We start from the raw sequence: 23,300 nt of genomic DNA, 5'->3' as shown, positions 1-23,300 counted from the left end.
ACACCATTTATAAGTTTTCAGCCTCACTGTCTGCGCAGGATTCATTTTAAGTCTAAAATATACCACTCAGATTATTATCCAATGTATAGACCTCGAATTTAACCATACCAGACACTAACATGAAGTAGAAATAAGTGAAGTATATCCTTCTTCTTACAGCACACTATGTGTTATTTCGTCTGCTAATTCAGTCAACCTGTACAATGACGTCAGACCAATGAGATCGCGTACTTGCGTCATGTGACAGTTTTGTACATTGATTTAGATATATATAATGTTTGGAGTTATTATTTGTACATTCTGATCACATTTTTGAATTTTGAATGAAATTTTGAATCAGATTAGCATATTTTGAATTAAAACCCCGGATCATGCATTTTCCCTATTGACAATGCTCTATCTTGTTCTTTGGCTATGCTAGCTAGTGAATGGAGGCAAAAAACAAAATGTGACAGTAGTCTGGCAAAATTTGTACCATGAGTCAAAGAAATATAATATGAAATTACTGGCAAATGCTTCTACAAACTCTAGCTGAAGGAGAGGGCAGTTTCTGAAGTGATCATCTGCAACGTTTTGTGAAAATGAGTTAGCTGTAGGATCTCCTCATACCGCAAAAAAAAATGGAAACATAACTTTTCATTTGCCACACTTTGTGGCATGCGGAAACATCCATTCGGTTAAAAAACTGTTCATTTGCACCACTCATTCGGTTGCTAGCTCATTATTTACATCACTGGAGTTTGCTTTCTGAAGTGGACATCCACAACGTTGTAGCATTAAAACGTCAATCAACACTTATCATTATCAGAAGACATGTATAGTAAATTTCTGTAGATTAGATACAATTAAAAACATCAAGTTTATTTTTCCTGAGCCAGGAGATTCTTTGTGTTTTGTCACTTATAAAAGAAAATGTTATTGCTGACCCCATGGAATATATCACCATTCTTGAATATTATGGGCAAGTTGTCAAAGCAAAAAAAATGTTGTAACATTAGACTAGAGGACAGCTGTAAGAGACGTAATGAAGCTGCGGAATCTTTCTATGGCACTTTAAATTTTCAGAAGCAAAGCATTCTGCTTAACAAAATCCAAGGGCAAAGTCCATGTCCTCATTAGAGGAGAAGAGGTAACAATGCAAAGAGCATCAAAAGCATAGCTGATATCAGACCTAGTCCACTTTCTTTAGGATGTCAAAAAAATGATGGATGTGGCAACTATTGGAAGGACCTGAATAATCTCTCATTCTATAAGGACGCTGTGGAGGGGAGGGTCAGTGCAAGACCACTCTTTAGCAGGCAATGACTGATGTTAGTTTTAATTTATAACTTGCTCAATGATATTGTGACTGTGCTTTCATATTCTAAAAGGAATTTGTGTTATCTATAACAATGTAAACAATTATCAATACTGCTTTATAATACAAAACCAGTGTATAATAAATATTGTTTCAGTATGTTCATACTGCTGTTTAGACTAATACATTGCAATATATATTTCATTTAAAGTGTAACCCATTTCCACAGCTTTAAAGTTGACAAGGAATCAAACCACTGTAAATGTTTGACCACTGCATCTTAGTTACAGCCTGGAACAAGTTTTCAACTCTCTTGTAAAATTAGTAAACTGTTAGATGATCAGTTTTGAAACAAGGATACTCAGTTCTATCTTATGAAATATTAAAAAACAACCATAAACTCTGTTACCACTGGGTAGCTGTGACTTGGAAGAATTGTAGTAAACATCTACTAAAAAAATAATGGAAGGAACTGTGAGGAAGTCCTGTGTTTGAGGAAACTCCATCCATTCAAACATAAAACGATGATGATACCCTGTTCAAAAAATCCTATAATTCAAGGATGCAAACGAAAATTGCTTTCAAGATTGGATACAAGTTGACAATAGGTCATCAAGACCTCAGAGACAAAGACAGTGTCTGTATGCGCCACAATCGACCTGATGGCAACTCTGAAGATACAGGATCTCTTGCCATATTCAGATGTTGCAAATGTTCTTGAAATGGAATTACGCTACATAGAACAACACCCTGCTATCTGATGACTGACTTGATGATTATGCGATGCTGGTGCAACTCAGCATCATCTAGCAGGTTTAATTCCTTATGTCAAAAGAAGATTATTAATTTTTCTACTTAAGTGAAAGATACTGTCTCAATATACAATTAAGAGGAAAATTATGTTAAGAAGTGCATTATAAAATACAAGTACATACAGTAAAATAATGTAATCATTTTAAGTACAGTGCTGTGATAATATACTTCTTCTATATTTCAGGAGTTATTTTAATATTTTTTTCCCCTCCATCACAGATTTAGGTTCAGAGTATCTAAAATTTTGGATTAGTGTTGTCTGGATTACCAAAATTCTAATGTACTTCATGTTAACCAGTAATAAGATATGCATCACCATTTACGTTAATACATGTTTTAGAACAATGGTTCAAAACACTGCTTTGTTTCCTGTCAATGACATCATAATACAGCAAAACTTCCTGTATTGATCAATGAGGCATTGTATTATTGTTTCATATGTTTAGTGATGATAGTTTGAAACATTTGTATAATTTTCAATATATTAAATATATATACATTCAACTTCAATGTATTCTACATTCAAACATTTTTATTGTTGCTGACAAGTATCATAAACAAACTAACTTTGGAACATATTTCTACAGAACTCTTCAATAAAATTAAATCCAGAAATAGATTTGAGCTATTCTTAAGTAACTGAACACTTTACTTGATATGACCTTGCATTACAGTGATCAAACAATTATCCTGAGCCTGGTAGTCTGCAGGTTGCCTGTTACATTTTCCTTTAGGCCTACTTGATCTCTGTTGGGCATCTACTGCTGAGTACAACATCAAGTGTTAATACAACCCATAAATGTCTAACAATCTCAGCCGCATCTACCATTTGCTTCACGTCGCACCAACACAAATATGCCTTATGGCGACGATGGGATAGGAAAGGCCTAGGAATGGGAAGGAAGCAGCCGTGGCCTTAATTAAGGTACAGCCCCGCAATTGCCTGGTGTGAAAATGGGAAACCACGGAAAACCATCTTCAGGGCTGCCGACAGTGGGGCTCGAACCCACTATCTCCCGATTACCGGATACTGGCCGCACTTAAGCGACTGCAGCTATGGAGCTCAGTCAGCCACATCTGAATGCATGAACAACAGATCCGGTAGCTGACGCTCACAACTGGTAAAGGGAGGGAGCTAGAGAACAAATTCCACATTGTGTAAGATTAGGGCAACTTACTTGTTTTCTTCTTTGACACATGGGACTGCTTCATCAACTCTACTTTCTATTTTTACCTCATCCTCAACATATTCAGCAGGCTATAAAGAAGGAAAATCACATAAGAAATATGAAAAGGAAACAAGAATAAATAATATAAATATACGAGAAATAGCTGTGAAATAAATTTCATAATTCCATATTGGAAATAACACTACCCTCCAACATGTAAAAATATAAGAATGAAAAGGAACAAACAAGTGTCAAATCAAGTCTAAATATATAGAGTTGGGAACAAGGAGAAGAACACATAATAGGAAAAACATCACAACAGCACCAGAAGACAGAGTAATAGAAAAAAGAGGAACTTGAAAGGACAAGAATAAACTCCAAATTTCTCTTTCTGTTCTTCCCTTTTCCTATACTGACCCATCATTGTGTTTATGTGTAATATCTCCATATGTAAGGGGCTGAAATCAACGCCAGCCCTAACTACACAACATATAGAAATGACATTTTGGGGATATATTTATATTACAGTGTTTGTGATTACTAAGGGAGAATGTTTGGATATTCCATCCCTAAGGGGGTGCTTAAATGAGTACATCTATATCTCAAAACTTATCAGCTTACAGAAGTAAGAACTATTTGGAATCATTTTCAAAAATAAAAAAAACATGTATTTTCTGTTTTCAGAAAATTCCCTTATGGCTGGTGAAAAAAAATGGTGAAAAAGGGGTTGAATATGTTTTATGAGGAACCTTATATCTCAAAAACTGACGATGTTACAGACATGAAAAATGGTATTTGTCTTTAAAAATAAAATAACATGTATTTCTTTGTTTGCAGGAAATGTACCACCATCACTTCAAACAACAGCTTATAGTAACTTCATGCTAAAATCGCAACAGTATACAAATACAGTAAACTGGCAATTCTCCAATATATCGCTAGGAGCAATGAAGCCAGCTACCACTAGCAATGCAATGAAGCCACCATACAGAACCTAGTAGATCTACTGGAAGAAAATACGAACACTTTGTAAGAAAATTGGAAAATTACTATTTTTCTAAGGAACTCAAAATTGCATATCTAAAAAGAGGTGTGAATGTTTGAAATCTGTTCAGTGGTTTAATAACAATGGTCTATCCAATCTATAGATTAATTGAAATCAGCGTACCTGTGATGAGCTTGGGTCTGTAAACACTGGTTTGGTTTCTTCTTTTAAACATATCACTGCTGACTCGTGTTCAAATTCTTCCTGCAGAAAAGTCAATATTTTCAGAACTATCTTCAGACACATGTACCTTAAAAAGGATGACAAAATATAGGTGTCCCTTTATAAGCAGCTGTAATTAAAATGTAACAATAGATATTCAAAAATCTATAAATATGACTCGCCATCATTACACAATAAATAATAATAGGTAATCAAATCCTCCCACTATGAACGGTCATCATCACACAATTACAATAGATATTCAAAGTCTCCTGTTTTGAGTGGCCTTCATTACACAATTACAATACATAAGGTCTCCCTCTATGATCGACCATCATTACATGATAACAATAGATATTCAAAGCCTCCCTCTATAAGCGGGCATTACTACACAACAATAGATATCACTGATCTGCGAATTCAAACTTTCCAATCATTGCTTAAAGTTTACATAGGGATCCTTTATATTTTGGGCATGCTGATTCCGGAACTGAAGTCATTTTTCCCCTACCACATCAGGTTTTTGTGCTAATTCAAAGTGAAGTCTAGACCCGAGTAACTCGGCAGATTCGGCCACGATCTCGAACGAAGTCATTTAATGCACTTTGCTCAGACAGTCTCGGTTCTTTTTCAACACATTCAGGGGAGAAATCATAGACTTAGTGTCCACCATTTCTGCATCAGATTCAGAAGAGGGACAATCCTGTAAATGTTCTAGATGCTGTAGTACTGGTGTATCAGGGCCGTGAGGAACGGGTAAAATTGCAGATAGAATATCGCTTGTGAACGAAATGTTATCTTTGTTGCTGCTGTTAAATCCCTTCACATTCACAGAACGGAAGTAGCAGTGAGAACTGTGGCCTGGAGGTTCTTGCCACACCACTGGAATACCGAATGGCAACGCGGTTCGCTTACTGTTCACAAATTGCTGTAACAGCCCAATACAGGTTCTACAAGCCTCATGTGTGCCAACGGCTTGTCTTGGTCTCCGAGTATAAAGCCAAAGTAGGCATAGTAGGCCTTTCTCGTGAACTCGGTTATGTTGATCTGCTATCTCATCAGCATGAAACTTCCACATACATAGCAGAATGTATGTGGATTGTTCTTGACGCCACGTCATGGCATGTTGCGTCACTCACATATAGAATGCTTATGAAGACAAGAATCTATTTCACTAGCAAGCGAAACACAACTCAGATTGTCGCGGACGAAGCACAACGAGAGAATGACGCCACTCATTGCCAGCTATGTTGTACATAGTCGCTGGCTCTACACCCTGAGCGTGATACGAGATGGCTGGAGGATGTCAAATTAATAAAATAATAAAATAAATAAAAGAACATGGAAATCTCATCCTAACAACGCAAGAAGTGCATTGGTACACGTGATGAAATAAATGTCATATAGGATATCTGAGAAAATGTGATGTGATTGGGAAAAATGAACATCAGATCCAGATTCAAGATGCCGAAGACATCCTAAACAGCAATACAAGATGGCGGCAATGAAACCATCGTATGACAGTATATTCAGAACCTTCCTCAACAAGCAGCCATCACTAAACAATAACAACAGATATTCAAAGCCTCTGTCTACAGCGGCAATCATTACACAATAACAATAGATATTCAAAGCCTCCCTCTATGAGCAGTTATCATTACACAATAAAAATAGATATTCAAAGCCCTCCTCTATGAACTCTTGTCATTACACAATAACAATAGATATTCAAAGCATCCCTCTATGAACAGTTATCATTACACAATAACAATAGATATTCAAAGCCTCCCTCTATGAACTGCTATCATTACACAATAACAATAGATATTCAAAGCTTCCCTCCATGAACTGCTATCATTACACAATAACAAGAGATATTCAAAGCCCTCCTCTATGAACTCTTATCATTACACAATAACAATACATATTCAAAGCCTCCCTCTATGAACTGCTATCATTACACAATAACAATAGATATTCAAAGCCTCCCTCTATGAGCAGTTATCATTACACAATAACAATAGATATTCAAAGCATCCCTCTATGAACAGTTATCATTACACAATAACAATAGATATTCAAAGCCTACCTCTATGAACAGTTATCAATATACAATAACAATAGATATTCAAAGCCTCCCTCTATGAACAGTTATCATTACACAATAACAATAGATATTCAAAGCCTCCCTCTATGAACTGCTATCATTACACAATAACAATAGATATTCAAAGCCTCCCTCTATGAACTGCTATCATTACACAATAACAATAGATATTCAAAGCCTCCCTCTATGAACTGCTAACATTACACAATAACAATAGATATTCAAAGCCTCCCTCTATGAACTACCAAAATTACACAATAACAATAGATATACAAAGCCTCCCTCTATGAACTGCTATCATTACACAATAACAATAGATATTCAAAGCCTCCCTCTATGAACAGTTATCAATATACAATAACAATAGATATTCAAAGCCTCCCTCTATGAACAGTTATCATTACACAATAACAATAGATATTCAAAGCCTCCCTCTATGAACTGCTATCATTACACAATAACAATAGATATTCAAAGCCTCCCTCTATGAACAGTTATCATTACACAATAACAATAGATATTCAAAGCCCTCCTCTATGAACTCTTATCATTACACAATAACAATAGATATTCAAAGCATCCCTCTATGAACTGCTATTATTACACAATAACAACAGATATTCAAGGCCCCCTCTATGAACTCTTATCATTACACAATAACAATAGATATTCAAAGCCTCCCTCTATGAACAGTTATCAATATACAATAACAATAGATATTCAAAGCCTCCCTCTATGAGCAGTTATCATTACACAATAACAATAGATATTCAAAGCATCCCTCTATGAACAGTTATCATTACACAATAACAATAGATATTCAAAGCCTCCCTCTATGAACAGTTATCATTACACAATAACAATAGATATTCAAAGCCTCCCTCTATGAACTGCTATCATTACACAATAACAATAGATATTCAAAGCCTCCCTCTATGAACTGCTACCATTGCACAATAACAATAGATATTCAAAGCCTCCCTCTATGAACTGCTAACATTACACAATAACAATAGATATTCAAAGCCTCCCTCTATGAACAGTTATCATTACACAATAACAATAGATATTCAAAGCCCTCCTCTATGAACTCTTATCATTACACAATAACAATAGATATTCAAAGCATCCCTCTATGAACAGTTATCATTACACAATAACAATAGGTATTCAAAGCCTCCCTCTATGAACTCTTATCATTACACAATAACAATAGATATTCAAAGCCTCCCTCTATGAACTGCTATCATTACACAATAACAATAGATATTCAAAGCCTCCCTCTATGAACAGTTATCAATATACAATAACAATAGATATTCAAAGCATCCCTCTATGAACTCTTATCATTACACAATAACAATAGGTATTCAAAGCCTCCCTCTATGAACTCTTATCATTACACAATAACAATAGATATTCAAAGCCTCCCTCTATGAACTGCTATCATTGCACAATAACAATAGATATTCAAAGCCTCCCTCTATGAACAGTTATCAATATACAATAACAATAGATATTCAAAGCATCCCTCTATGAACTCTTATCATTACACAATAACAATAGATATTCAAAGCCTCCCTCTATGAACAGTTATCAATATACAATAACAATAGATATTCAAAGCATCCCTCTATGAACTCTTATCATTACACAATAACAATAGATATTCAAAGCATCCCTCTATGAACAGTTATCATTACACAATAACAATAGATATTCAATGCCCTCCTCTATGAACTCTTATCATTACACAATAACAATAGATATTCAAAGCATCCCTCTATGAACTGCTATCATTACACAATAATAATAGATGTTCCAGAAATATCTTGGAACTGAGAGGTGTAAGAAGATGCTCGGGTGAATGGACAGAGCATAAGTTAAAGAACTAAACTTTGAAATTTCATTTCGTACCCTCCTTTTTTGTTCTGATTTTAAATTTTTTAGTTTAGAACAAACAATAACCAATGACCTCGGCAGCTCTTATAACAACAGCAGATGATAAGTCCAAAAATCAGGCACAAACTTGAGGAAATTTTCCACACAATCTACAAGGGATGAGCACTATATCTCTAAACAGGTACACTTTTACAAGAGCATGTTTGATCCACTCATGTACATTCGAGCAGACTGAGCCCCAAAAAGGTACTCTAGTCCAGCCTCTGAGAGGCACAAGATTCATACAAAATTATGCCTTAACAACTTCAAATACTGTGTTTACTGATACTTCTGCCTAAAAGTCTTTTACACACTCGTCTATCAATAATTACGATTTAAATGGGGGCAATGAGTGCCCATACTAAATGCTTTAATTTTGAAGTAAAAAGGTTTAACACAATCAGCCATAAACAAAGGCTAGGAGGTGAAACAAATGCACTTCCTTCAGAAAAACTCTTAAGGGCCTAAAAGGGCTTATGGCCCAATGTTGAAGAGGCTAAGCCTACACTACAGAGGGGTGACTAAATGAAAAATATTAAATGCCAAAAGAGTGTTAAGAATATAGAGTTTTAGAAAATTTTAGTCACCTCATACCAAGTTGAAAAGGAATCAACAGAGGGGGATGATTTCTTTGTTCCGTTAATTTACACATTTTCCAGCAAGAATTTGAAGAAAGTCTTCAGACCTGCCAAAAATCTACATTTAAACTATGACTTTAGAACTTTACATTAAGAAAAGAAGTTTGAAATTTCCCCTCAAGCTATCTGCCTGGAGCTATCGTATGTTAAGAAATTTCTGCCATTACTTGACTTGTTAGGCCTTGGAAACACCGACCTGCAGCCCCTGCCTCCTAATCACGCCACACTCTCCAGACTGGAGCAATGAAGAAGACAATACGGCCCTAATGTGCCCAGCTTTTATAATATATCCAAGGGGAAATTTTGAGAACTAATTACAGAGAGGCAGGATGCCCATACATATGGTTAACTTTAATTGGCTAGAGAAATATACATGAAATTCCTGAAGGGTTCATAACTAAGGAAGAAAGAAGCCATAGGAGTGTTGACAACTTTGGCACGAGAACAAAACAATCTTCACAAACTTAAAGTTTGGCACCTTCAAAAATTTGAAATTTCCTTAAGAATTAATTGTCTTTAACCCCACCAGAGGGGGTACATAAGCCGATGCTAGAGACATCACTAGATGCTAGACACACTAGTTCATGATTCATAACACAGATGACTTTCTGGAAGGCGCACAGTTTAACGGGACAGAGAAGGTGTACCCTCGGTACAGCCCTCCACTACCTAATGTTTTACCACAGTCTGAACAGTTTGGAAAACTTGCATCTAAGAACACATAACTCTTTAAAACTCATACATATAAGTTGAAAACTTTCTTGATAGACATACTGTCCTAATTGGTTTTTGAAGTAAATTAATTCTGATAGTGTTTTCAAAGTAGTAGAAATGCACTCGGTTCCTCCCAAGGTTGAAATAATAACAGTAAGTTATTTATTAGACCACCTAATCAATAGAAAGTCTAGTCTTGGATGATTTACCTAAATTGGTTAACCAATAGTAGTACATGCTTCGCCTTCCCTGAAGGCATCATCAGCCATAGTCTTAACCTAAAATTAAAAATAAGTGTCTAAATAACATGTAATAATGAAATGAATTTTAAAATCTTAAGGAGATTTGAAGTAAAATAACATTAAAAATAACAATGATTGTTTAAAAATACAATGTGATGAGATATAATAGTGGAAGTGTTAACAAAATTAACATTAGAAGGCTGCTAAAATAAGTGCAATAGATAAAACAACAGATTGTTATACAATAAGTAGTAAGGTTGCATAAAATAAAGTTGATAGTCTGGCGGTTATAATTAGACGATGGCGAAAAATCGTATATAATCAAAGTAAAGAAGAGAGAATAAAAGTCAAAGGTTGGTCGAGAGATCCAAAGTTAATCAAAATCTTGAAGATAAAAGACGAAACTCAGAGGCATATGGTGAAGTTGTAAAACACGTTGAGGATATGAAGTTGTAGAATAGAAGCTGAAGAACAGTTTCAAATAGGATCTCTATGGACCATCTCAAAATATGAAGTAATGCTCAAATGTTGCAAATTGTGAGTTTGTAGATATTCTAGTTGAAAAGGCATATAATAGTGGAATCTGTAAAAGGAAGCAAGAAACGTAGAGTTAATTGTGTGAAAAGATATTTGAAAATATTGAAGTAGGATCGTGTGCACTTACCATTTGACGGTGACAAAGATAGCTTGTAACGTTATGAGTTAGAAGTATTTGCAACAGTAGACTTCTTGCTATATGTGTTATAGCTGAAGGTTTGTGTTTGAGGGGGATCTGTTTCCGTTGACGTAACTATTGGCTTGTTTGTAGTATTTGGAGGGGGGCTGCTATTGGTGGGAGGGAAGGAAGAGAGTGTATTACTGCGTGTGTTGTATCGGTGTAAGGCTATTGGAGGGAGCGATGTTACGGTGGGTGTGGCTATGGGTTTATTGGTTGTATTTGAATTAGAGGTACTAGCAGTGGGGGGAACGGAGAGGGGTATATTAGCTGTAGAGGAGGTGGGAACAGTAACTGATGTGAGGTTGAAGATTTTTAAGAATATGTTGGTGAGGGGAGTTGATTCTCGTAATAAAAGGATCTGTTCATACAAGGGGCTTTTTTTATCAATAGTGTCATTTAGGTTCTTATCTTTATTAAAATGTTGGTCGAGGAAAATAAATAAATTTTCATATTCTGTCATGAGTTTACTTTTATCGACTCCTTTTAGGATATGGAGCTCTTGTTCTATTGTGATGAATTTATGCCCTGTATCCCTCATGTGGTTGGCCATTGCGGAGAATTTGTTGTGTCTTTGAGCATTGTAATGCTCGGCATATCTGGTGGAAAAGCTGCGGCCAGTTTGGCCAACATAAGAAAAATTACATGTAGAGCATTTCAATCTGTATAATCCTGATCCAGAGTAACTATTGTCTGTTATGTTAATAGAACTATGATTAAAGAATAAATTACAATTAGTGTTTTTTGTTGTGTACGCTATTTTTATTTCGTGCTTCATTAATGAATTGGTTATCGGATAAATACTATGGTTAGTGAACATGAATAGTTACGTCAACGCAAACAGATCCCCCTCCAACACAAACCTTCAGCTATAACACACGTAGCAAGAAGTCTACTGTTGCGAATACTTCTAACTCATAACGTTACAAGCTATCTTTGTCACCGTCAAATGGTAAGTGCACACGATTCTACTTCAATATTTTCAAATATCTTTTCACATAATTAACTCTACGTTTCTTGCTTCCTTTTACAGATTCCACTATTATATGCCTTTTCAACTAGAATATCTACAAACTCACAATTTGCAACATTTGAGCATTACTTCAAATTTTGAGATGGTCCATAGAGATCCTATTTAAAACTGTTCTTCAACTTCTATTCTACAACTTCATATCCTGAACGTGTTTTACAACTTCACCATATGCCTCTGAGTTTCGTCTTTTATCTTCAAGATTTTGATTAACTTTGGATCTCTCGACCAACCTTTGACTTTTATTCTCTCTTCTTTACTTTGATTATATACGATTTTTCGCCATCGTCTAATTATAACCGCCAGACTATCAACTTTATTTTATGCAACCTTACTACTTATTGTATAACAATCTGTTGTTTTATCTATTGCACTTATTTTAGCAGCCTTCTAATGTTAATTTTGTTAATACTTCCACTATTATATCTCATCACATTGTATTTTTTAAACCATCATTGTTATTTTTAATGTTATTTTACTTCAAATCTCCTCAAGATTTTAAAATTCATTTCATTATTACATGTTATTTAGACGCTTATTTTTAATTTCAGGTTAAGACTAAGGCTGATGATGTCTTCAGGGAAGGCGAAACATGTACCACTATTAGTTCACAAATTTATGTAAATCATCCAAGACTAGACTTTGTATTGATTAGGCGGTCTAATAAATAACTTACTGTTATTATTTCAATCAAATATCATCAATACAGACCAAAAATGATATTTATTACATGTAATCCTCCCATGGTTGACGGCAAGAGCAGCCGCCACTGCCGATGTCAGGATGGGGTCCCCTGGACCCCTCAGGTTCCCTAAGAAACCATTCTCCCATATATTGAGAGGAGCAGCCAAGGCTATGGTCACCAAGGACCAAGTAGCATAGTTCCGCCCAATGATAGAGTGGGCGGTTGGCGTTCAGCTTCCAAGCTACTTCCAAAATGAAGACAGTCCCCAAGTCGGCCATATAGAAGGAGACTTTGCTAGGACAATCTAAAGTTAAAATCTTCATGGCCGTTCCATATTGAACTGAGAATCACAAAAGTAATTTAACCCTTTGGCTTTCAAGGTAACGATCTATCGGTACCCACGGGTCCTGGGAAAACTGTCAGGGTAACGATCCGTCGTTACCCGCCTTTATTACAATTATTTCATTATTTACGCGCCAAATAGCATTTTTTTGCACGGAATAAGAAGAGTACAGTTTTATCTCACGTTATACTCCGCGGGAACTGCCGGCTAACCGTATTTATCGTTATTCTTGAGGTCTGAAACATGTGCTCACTGGAGTTCTGTGTCTTGTTTACATCATGGTTGGCGGCAAACTTGCGTTCATTTCTCTCTATTTTCATTCGTGATTATATAGTGAAATTAGGCTGTATCGTAGGCAATATATTTAGTTTACTTGTTAGTTCATTATTGAAATAGTTTTCTTAGGTAATTAAGTTAGGTGCATAGTGATAGTGAAGTGTAAGATATAGTTCATTTAGGTTAGGCCTAGTTATTTATCACATACGACATGGCGAAGGGGCCACCAGGTGTGAGAAAACTGCCTGATAGGAGGGAGTCCAGATGCTGTGTCTGTACTTCAGAGGGGAGGAAGCGGAGATCCAGAACCATTTGTACGAGGTGTAGCAAGGGACTACACGGAGAGTGTTACCCAAAACACGTGTTCATAGGTCAGTGGTACATCACATTACATAACTGAGAAAATATGGTCTCAGGAACAAACAGTTTTTAATTTTAAAGTGCTAATAGGGCCTACAGACAGAATCAATTGAGAAAATTTGGTTAAAATTAATTTCCTAATGAAACTTATGTTTTCCAATATCTTTACTTTTTTTACATTCAAACCAGATGGTATAGATGTCCAACACATTATCAGTGATAATAAGTGATTCATTTTCTATAGGTCAACTGAAGTGCATGGTAATATCTTCATTGGTGAGTCTTTTATATTAGATTTAAGAAATGTGTGTTTTATGCAAAAATGGCTGACATTTTTCAGCGCTACATCACTTTATACATTTTAATCTATCCTTGGATGTAATGGACATAGAATCGTGATATTTACCATGATAGTAAACAATAATATAGCCTTTCTACTGACATGAATAACAAACTCTGGTTGTGAATACTATTTCCTAGAATTACTTCCAAACTTTCAAAATCTGAATTTTATAGCTTTGCTTCTATATTTATTATTTTTTAACATTAAACGCTTTTGGTTTAGGGAAATAATTTACATGCAGTGATACTAAGTGATGTATATTCTATAAGTTTGCCAACTTTCATGTTGATATCTTCATTGGTGTGCCTTGAATGCAATTTTAAAAGAAGTGTATGCATAGTGTGCTAAATATGGCTGTCAGTTTTCACACATCCGTCAGCTGAAAGCTTGAAAGCGAAAGGGTTAATATAATTGAATCCACCGTTCAATACATACAAAAATTGTTGCACATAAATTATATTACATTTTTATTATTATAAAGGTACCAGTTTCAACATGTTTTCAATGTCATCATCAGCCTTGCGTAAAACCAAGCAAGAGAATAAATTCATGTATAGCAACAATACACACATACTAGGTAAAATTCATATAATGACGCATTTAAAATAGTCCATATAAAATATCTGAGGATTGCTATGCGTTGGCAGCATAATAGTCTTATATTGTTTTAGTACCTGAGTTGGGGTACTTTCTGTAAAGTTGTGCTTTGGTATGATAAAACCTTATGAACACAATAAAATCTTGGTAAGTATCTTATTCATAGAGAAATACAGCACTGAGGAATAATCTGAGCACTGTTGGTGGCATGGTCTTCTTATCTTACAGTTGTGCTATGTGGATCGGAAGGTGGTTTTAGTGTACATGTAGGTCCTAGGATGATATGTAGGACCAACGTTCCTCAGTTTAAGTGGAACGTGAAATCTAGAGAAAATGGAGAGCTGATTTTAATATGGAGTTCTGTAAAGGGCAGTGAAATGAAGCAAAGGTATAGAAAGTTAAAGTGTGAGAACTCACCTTGCGGCGGTATGCCAGAAAGCTTACTCTATGGAGAGGAGCTGACAATTGGAGCAGGTTTGAGGCTAGAGGTAGATAGGAGAGGGGAGAAAAGGAAGGGAGGGGCTTGGAGAGGAAACACCTACAGGGCAGGTGTTGGGGGCAGGTCTCGAGAGTTATGTGGTGGGGACGTATACCAAGGTACTGTGTTATGTAATGCGCGGAAGATCGAACGCTTACTCGTAAACTTAACATCTTTAAGAACCATAATAAGAAAGTCGTAAAGAACATTGGGTTTCTCAGAAATTACATTTAAGTTTAAATTGGGGTTCAAAAACTGATCAAGGTGAATGAAGCAATTTTTGGTGGCATCTAGGAGAGGGCCTCTAACAAAGGTTCTGAGAATCTCCAAGTGTTGGTCTATGGTGGTAAAAGTATATTTCGTGTCATGTATATGTTGGCCCATTGCAGAAAACCTGTTGTATTTAATAACAATGACGTGTTCTATGTACTTGATTTTGAAGTTTCGTCCGGCCTGTCCTATGTACGTGGAATTGCTGTTATTGCAACTATTGCCCTGACCTCAGGAAGGTGTTATTTTTGTTTATTGTGTTAGGGTTGTGTATTATTTCAACATGCCTACTGTTAGTGCAAAAGGATATCTTGATATTATGCTTCTTATGTAAACATTTTCGTTGAAAGTGAAGGTAGAATATGTATAGGGTTGGATTTTCCATTTTCTAACGTTGTATTTAGTCGATGCTTGAATTTATTTATTAATCTTTCTATGAAACAGTCGTTACATCCATTGAATTCGGCAATGGAATGGATGGTGTCTAATTCTTTCTTTAAGTTTGTTTCCGACACTGGTATATTAAATGCGCAGTTGACCAATGCTGTTATAAGTAGCCCATATAACCACGCTCTGCTCCCGCTTCTTACGGAAGTATCGTGCCCGGGTGAATGGGAGGACAAGAGCATCAAAGCATTAAATTTTTAAATTTCTTTCTTTCCTCCTTTTTGATTAAAAATGTTGAGATTTGGAACAAACAACAACCAATGAGCTCATCAGCTCTGATAACAACAGCGGGCTGTAAGTCTGAAAATGAGGTACAAACTGGAGAAAATTATTGACATGATAATCTAAAAGGGAGGAGAAATATAGCTCTTGATTTGATCTCACTTAATATATTACCATCCTGGGAGAACACACAACCTAAATACTTGAAATTATCAACCTGTTCCAGCTTTGTATCATCAATCTGACATTCAATACTGTTGAATATCTTACCTACTGACATCAATTTAGTCTTTGAAAGGGTACTTTTCATACCATACTCATTGCACCTATTTTCAAGATCCAAGATATTACACTGCAGGCTTTCAGCACAATCCGTCATTAAGAGCAAAACTTAAGCATTGGCCTGACTGCTTACTATATTTTCACCTAACTGAATACCTCCCTGTCACTTTATAGAATTCAGCAGATGATCCATGTAAACAATGAACAACAAAGGTGAAAGATTACAGCCTTGTCTAACCCCTGTAAGTACCCTGAACCAAGAACTCATTCTACCATCAATTCTCACTGAAGCCCAATTGTCAATATAAATGCCTTTTATTGATTTTAATAATTTAACTTTAATTCCATATTCCCCCATTATAGCGAACATCTTTTCATTCGGTACCCTGTTATATGCTTTCTCTAGACCTACGAAAACATAAACACAACTGCCTATTCCTCTTGTAGCATTTTTCAATTACCTGGTGCATACTGAAAATCTGAACCTGACAGCCCCTCTGTGGTATGAAACCACACTGGTTTCCATCCAACTTCCTCTCAACCACTGATCGAACCCTCCCTTCCAAGATGCCAGTGAATACTTTGCCTATTATACTAATCAATGAGATACCTCGATAGATGTTGCAATCCTTCTGGTTCCCTTGCTTATAGACAGGTGCAATTACTGCCTTTGTCCAATCTGAAGGTACCTTACCAACAGTCTATGCTAATCCTACTACTCTATGAAGCCATACTATACTTCACAATTTCAGGTAGAATTTCATCTATTCCTGCTGCTTTATGACAATGGAGTTTATTTACCATCCTTCCCACTTCCTCAAGCATAATTTCACCAACACCATTTTCCTCCTCCCCATGAGCTTGGTTGTTTGCAACACCACCAGCAAGATTTCCTTTTACGTTGAGATGATGTTCAAAATATTCCCTCCACCTCTCCAGTGATTCCATGGGATCTATTATGAGTTCACCCGAATTATCCTAAACAATGTTCATTTCATTTTTCCATCCCTTGCTTTCTTTATTACTGTCCAGAAAGGTTTCCCTGCTGCTTGACCAAGCCTTTCCAGGTTATTACCAAAATCTTCCCACAACTTCTTTTTGGATTCAACAACTATTTGTTTCGCTCTGTTTCTTTCATCATCAGCCCTTATTTGGAACCATTTCTGATAAGCCTTCTTTTTACTTTTACAAGCTGCTCTCTTTTCATTCGACCAAGATATTCGCCTTTTCCCACATTTACACACAGTTGTTCCTAGGCATTCCCATGCTGTTTCTACTACAGCATCCCTGTATGCCACACATTCTCTTTCTATATCCTGAACCTGCTTACTGTCTACTGTTCGAAACTTCTCACTAATCATATCCATGTACTTCTGTCTAATTTCCTCGTCCTGGAGATTTTCTACCCTTATTCGTTCGCAGACACATTTCACTTTCTCTACCCTAGACCTAGAGATACTCAGTTCATTACAGATCAGACAGTGGTCTGTATCATCGGAAAATCCATGGAAAACTCGTACATTCCTAACAGATTTCCTGAATTCCAAGTCTGTTTAGATACAGTCTATTATGGATCTCGTACCCCTAGCCTCCCATGTGTAGCGGTGAATAGCCTTATGCTTGAAGAATGTATTCATAACAGCTAAACCCATACTAGCACAGAAGTCCAGCAAATGCTTCCCTTTCCCATTAGCTTCCATATCTTCCCCACATTTACCAATCACCCTTTCGTATCCTTCAGTTCTATTCCCAACTCTCGCATTGAAATCGCCCATTAGCACTATTCTATCCTTGCTGTTGACCCCGACTACGATATCACCTAATGCTTTGTAGAAGCTGTCAACTTTGTCCTCATCTGCACCCTCACATGGTGAATACACTGACACAATTCTCGTCCTTATTCCTCCAACTGCCAAATCTACCCACATCATTCGCTCATTTACGTGCCTTACAGAAGCTATGTTGTATGCAATGGTATTCCTGATGAACAGCCCTACCCCAGACACTGCCCTTCCCTTTCTAACACCTGTCAAGTACAATTCATAATCTCTTCTTCGTTATCTCCTCTTACCAGAATATCAGTTACTCCTAGCTCATCCAGATGCATCCTCTTTGCTGAATCAGCCATTTCTATTTTCTTTCTTCCATAAGCACCATTAATATTGATAGCTCCCCACTGAATACCTTTTCATTCTCCAAGTTATTTCCAAGTAATAGGTTTGCCACTTTTTTATATAAAAAATAAGGGATATTTACCTAAAAAATACAGGATTTTTCACAAAAATAAGAGACAGTTCATTAATATTTGAAAATCAAAGAGTAGGTACCAATTTCAATTAGATTATAATCAATTTCATTTGTAGAATAAGGTAATTATTGAAATTTGTTAGAGAAACTAACATACAGTATAATGCATTAAGTATGATAAACATGCAGAAAAAACATTATTTTCTCCATCTGTACTTCACATTTGACTTAGTTGACTTTAAAATTGCACTGTCTAACTGCATCATGTCATGGAACTGTCTACAAGACATGTAAATGTTTACATTAATTAGTAGTTCACTTTTAATCAGATCTACTGAACACCTGTTTCTACTGTCTGACCACTTGGTAGACTTTAAAGAGAAAATGCGTTCAACAAATGCATTTGACCTAAGAACACTAGTTTCAAAAGACACAAGTTTTTCTAATTCTATTAGTTTCTGTTGTCGTTTATGACTAGTAAAACCTGAACACTGGTTTGAGGCATCTTCTCTTCTCTCCAAAATACTGACATCGTAATGCTGATTCTTCGATGAGCTTTGATAACTTCAGTATTTACGTAAATTTAGCCTCAAGCAACATGAACAATCACGTGGGAAATTGAAATGGAAGATGTACAGCAGTACGCGGAGGGAAGATGAGGTAAATAGTCCATCATATTCAGCTTTTCCAGAAAATGGTGAGACCTCACAAGATTTCCTTCCTCTGAGGCTCCAAAGAGGAAAAAAAATGGAGCTACTTTGAACTTCAATGGTGCTCAAATGCTCGCTTTTACGAGACAACAGTTCATAATACAGGACACAAAATTTTCACCTCAAATACGGCATGTCCTGTACAAAACAGGACAGGTGGCAACCCTACCAAGGATTGCCTCACCTGTCAAATGGGAGTGGGACTCCGTTACTCCCAGAGGTCCGAGGCTTGCTTAAAATGTTCTGAGCTTGGTAAATTAATGAAGCAGGATGCTAACCTACTTACACATAGTCCAGGTGAGGATCTCTCTTCTAACAGGTTAGGGACCAAATGTGAAATAAATCTTTCTCCTTCATTGTGTACCTAAATACAATCTACTCAACCGCACGACAAACATACAAAATCGGGTATCTTACAGATTCAAAGTGCTGTGTAAATGCACAAAATGCATAGTCATTCTATGTAATAACACTAGGGATTTTACCATAGATTGGACCAAATTACTGGACTACATATATGTAAAAACACACCCTACATAACTACTGCAATATCTCAAGAAAACAGCTTTGACGATAAATGGCACATAGGCATTTACAAAGCAGACTTAGAGACCATAAGTCGGGCCAAGCATAACATATCAGTGAAGTCTCCAACAAGAGGGACAAAATACCACGCACGTATAAACAAAAAAAATTTATTTATCTATCTGATGTACCTGTGTTTTGTTATGGAATTCTGCTTTGTGTACAGAGTACTAGGTTAGGTAGTGTTCACATTGTGAGTAAGATTGTACTAAATTGTATAGCTCTTAACGTTACCCCAGGAACACGATGGGGAACTTGCCATACATCTTTTCTTCTGTGAAGACTGAGTTAGGTAATTTTCATTGTAATCATAGGCCCTCTTTCCTACCATCGGTGACAATCAAGTTGGAGAGATTTTATTATAATGGCAGACACTCACTCTACTAACTTTTTACATCCTCAGAAAGACTGTCCTTGTGGTTTATCCAACTGAAATCAACATAGGTCATTACAATGGCATCAATAGGAAAGTCTCAATTAAAAGCAATGTCATCATACGAAATACTCGATCAAACGAAAAACCACACATTTTCTCACTTTGAACAAACAGTACTACGCTGCCTATCTAACAGCTGAAATGACCAGGCCGCAGACAGCCGTGAACACTCCTCAACTACTACTACTACTACTTAAAATGAAAATCCACAGCCTGTTCCCAGTCAGGAATGGAATAAATGAAGCCCCCATCTAGCAGCGAGGATAAGAATAGTGCCGGCTGCCAAAGCCTGTTGCACTCGTTTGGGGCAATGATTAATGAGTGACAGATGAAATGGAATGAAATATGACAGGGAAAACTGGAGTACTCGGAAAAAACTGTCTCGCCTCCGCTTTGTCCAGCACAAATCTCACATGGACTGACCGGTATTTGAATCTGAGAAGATGATACGCTGCCACGCGAGCCACGGAGGCTTACCATACTACTCCCTGCCATTATTTCATAAAGTGTGCATACTGTTCATTCCAATCAGCATCTCAGAGTAGGAAGTGAACAGCTGAGGAACCAGAGTGTTACGTACCATCAGTACCGGAATATGTATGAACCAAAAGAATGGCATGCTATTTCCTGGCAATATTAGGCAGACTGTTATACTCGGTACGCAGCAGCAATCCCATCTATCAGAGATGAATGGCTGCATAAGAGACAAAGAACATCACAACAAAAAATGGTCAATGTAATGTTATTGTTGATCAATTCTATGAGCTTTCGATATTGTGAGCCTTCCCATTTAGTTTCCTTCCGACTCTGAAATACCACTCTTAACATAGTCAGTATGGTAAAACTGAATAAAATGTAAATGACTGGAAATTCTCTACAACTTTTGTTATACAGTACATTTAGATAGGACCAATGACATAGGTACTTAAAAATTAAATTTTAGGCACCTTCCCCTAAACTACCATTTTATCCAGGGTGAATTAAAATTATTTATAGCCTAGACTGTACTTTCTTATTCCCTGACTCAGCATACTGATTTTCATTAAATCCTGTTAACCCGGTACAATAAAAATATACAAGACATAAATGATCGGAAATTTAACTCACTGGTGCCGACTTATGGAACCATTCTTTACGCCGACATTTTGGACCAATAGCCAACATATGTTACACACTGGTAATTCAAGTTACTGGCAAGAGATGGGTCTTGTGACATACACAGATTACAGGGAAGCTTCTAAGTGATATGGACCCTATGAAGTTGAAGGAATGCTGTATAAGAAAACAAAATGCCTGTGCTTGTTATTAAACAAATGGCTGGTAATGACGGAGATATTGTGAAGTGGCTTCATATGCAGGTCTTTCGATTTGATACTCATAGGTGACCTGCATGTCGTGATTATGATGAAATGATGGCCCCGTGCCAGTGGAATTAATCAATAACAGTTAAAATTCCCAACCATACTGAGAATCAAACCCAGGACTATTTTGACTAAAGGCCAGCATTTAGCCATGGAGCCAGATGACAGTAGTGATGTTGACAATTTTATGGGAAATGATTCTACTTCCAGGCACTGCAACGTGTGTAAAGCTCATGAAATAGGGTCGGAAGTCATGTGGCTACGTAGAAAATGTGGCATGCCACTTAATTTGGAGACCTGCTTCTAAAAATAAATCACATTATGATTCTCTACTGAAGAGTAGAAAACAGTTACCAAACATTTAGTCATTGATCTGTGATGAATACAGATTTCCAAAAATGTACATTTTTGATAGATTCTCAATAAAAAAGTTATAGCATACTTCTTAAAAAAACAAATGACATTTCCATCCCTGTACGTGGTACTATTATTCAGGTGTGTTGTGTAGGAGAGCTCTGTGTTACCAGCCTGAATTAGCAAGATAATTAGCAGACAGGTCCGGTGAGTGAGTGTCAGTAATTACACCAGACAACTGACGTCTAGTTCTAGTAAAAACATGTCCGTAAAAAGTCTAAATAAGCGTGTGTCGGACTTTGAAACAGAGTTTGTTAAACGGATGGATGAGTTCCAAGCTCGCTTGGAACAGTTGACATCAGCCAGTGCCAGCAGGGCTGCCAACACTAACGACCGCGCCGATGAAAATCTGTCTTCCCTCTGTTCCGAGTTCAAAGACTTTCGCCAGTACATCTCGGCGGAAATTTCTTGTGTAAAGGAGGAGTTACTAGTTGTTCAACAGCGTCTTGACCAGCACGAAGCCAGGGCTGCTGAAGCCGAACAATACAGTAGACGGAACTGTCTACTCATACATGGGGTGAAAGAAGACCCGGCTGAGAATGTCTATGCCAAAGTGATAGAGACAGTAAAATCTTACCTACAAGTGGAATTATCGATGGATGACATCGATCGCTGTCATAGATTGGGACCTCTACGCAGATCAGCTGCGGAAGTTGTGACCTCGGGAAACAGGCCGATTATAGTCAAATTCGTCCAGTTTCATGTTCGCGATCGTATCTGGCGCGCTAAGAAGCTCTTCAAAGGCACCAAACTATTGGTTACGGAGTCATTGACTGCTTCTAGAAAAGATCTGTTAAATCGAACCAGAGACCAGCTCGGAGTGCGTAACTTTTGGACCCAGGAAGGAAGAATCGTAGTCCTAGGCAAAAACAAAAACAAATTCACTGTGACCACTAAAGCGGAACTAAATGCTGTTATTTCAGGGCTAGGTGATTAGTAGAGTACATGACTCATGGATTTACGTTTTAATTATAAGTGGTTTTATTATAAGTTTAGTGTGAGTGAATGTTTAAATGATTCAAGTGGCTTACGTAGGCAAGAGGAAACCATGGTAAGTTGCCCTCTGTTTATTTTTGATTATGGCTAACACAGGTAATAACGTAGCTTTCTCCCTGGGCAGGGTAAATAACCTTCACCTTGACACTGAACCCTCCCACCCTTCTCTTTCTCTCACCCCTTCTCACCCCGCCCGCAGTCACCTGGAGAGAGAATTCTCGTCCTTTTCCCGCTCATTACTGTGTGCCCATGTCAATGCTCAGTCTATAATTGCCCATCACACTGAGCTGAAAGCTATTTTTGAAGGAAGCATGGTAAATGTTGTAGCAATTAGCAAGAGTTGGATGAAGGACTCGGTCCCTCTCAACTCGGTAA

General features: G+C 36.9%; 1 protein-coding gene across 1 annotated transcript in view; it reads right to left on the bottom strand.

The window, feature by feature from the left end:
- Positions 1-23,300, bottom strand: part of LOC136865918 (uncharacterized) — a 180,802-nt gene that overhangs the window by 92,758 nt on the left and 64,744 nt on the right. The window contains exons 4-5 of the mRNA XM_068226543.1: positions 4,448-4,528; positions 3,289-3,368 (exon numbers count right to left, since the gene is read on the bottom strand). Of these exons, the coding sequence (XP_068082644.1) occupies positions 3,289-3,368; positions 4,448-4,528 (161 nt within the window). The remainder of the gene's footprint in view (positions 1-3,288; positions 3,369-4,447; positions 4,529-23,300) is intronic.

This window comes from Anabrus simplex, chromosome 3 (assembly GCF_040414725.1).
Source record: "Anabrus simplex isolate iqAnaSimp1 chromosome 3, ASM4041472v1, whole genome shotgun sequence".
Taxonomy (NCBI): domain Eukaryota; kingdom Metazoa; phylum Arthropoda; class Insecta; order Orthoptera; family Tettigoniidae; genus Anabrus; species Anabrus simplex.
This window is presented reverse-complemented; position numbering and strand designations above follow the sequence as displayed.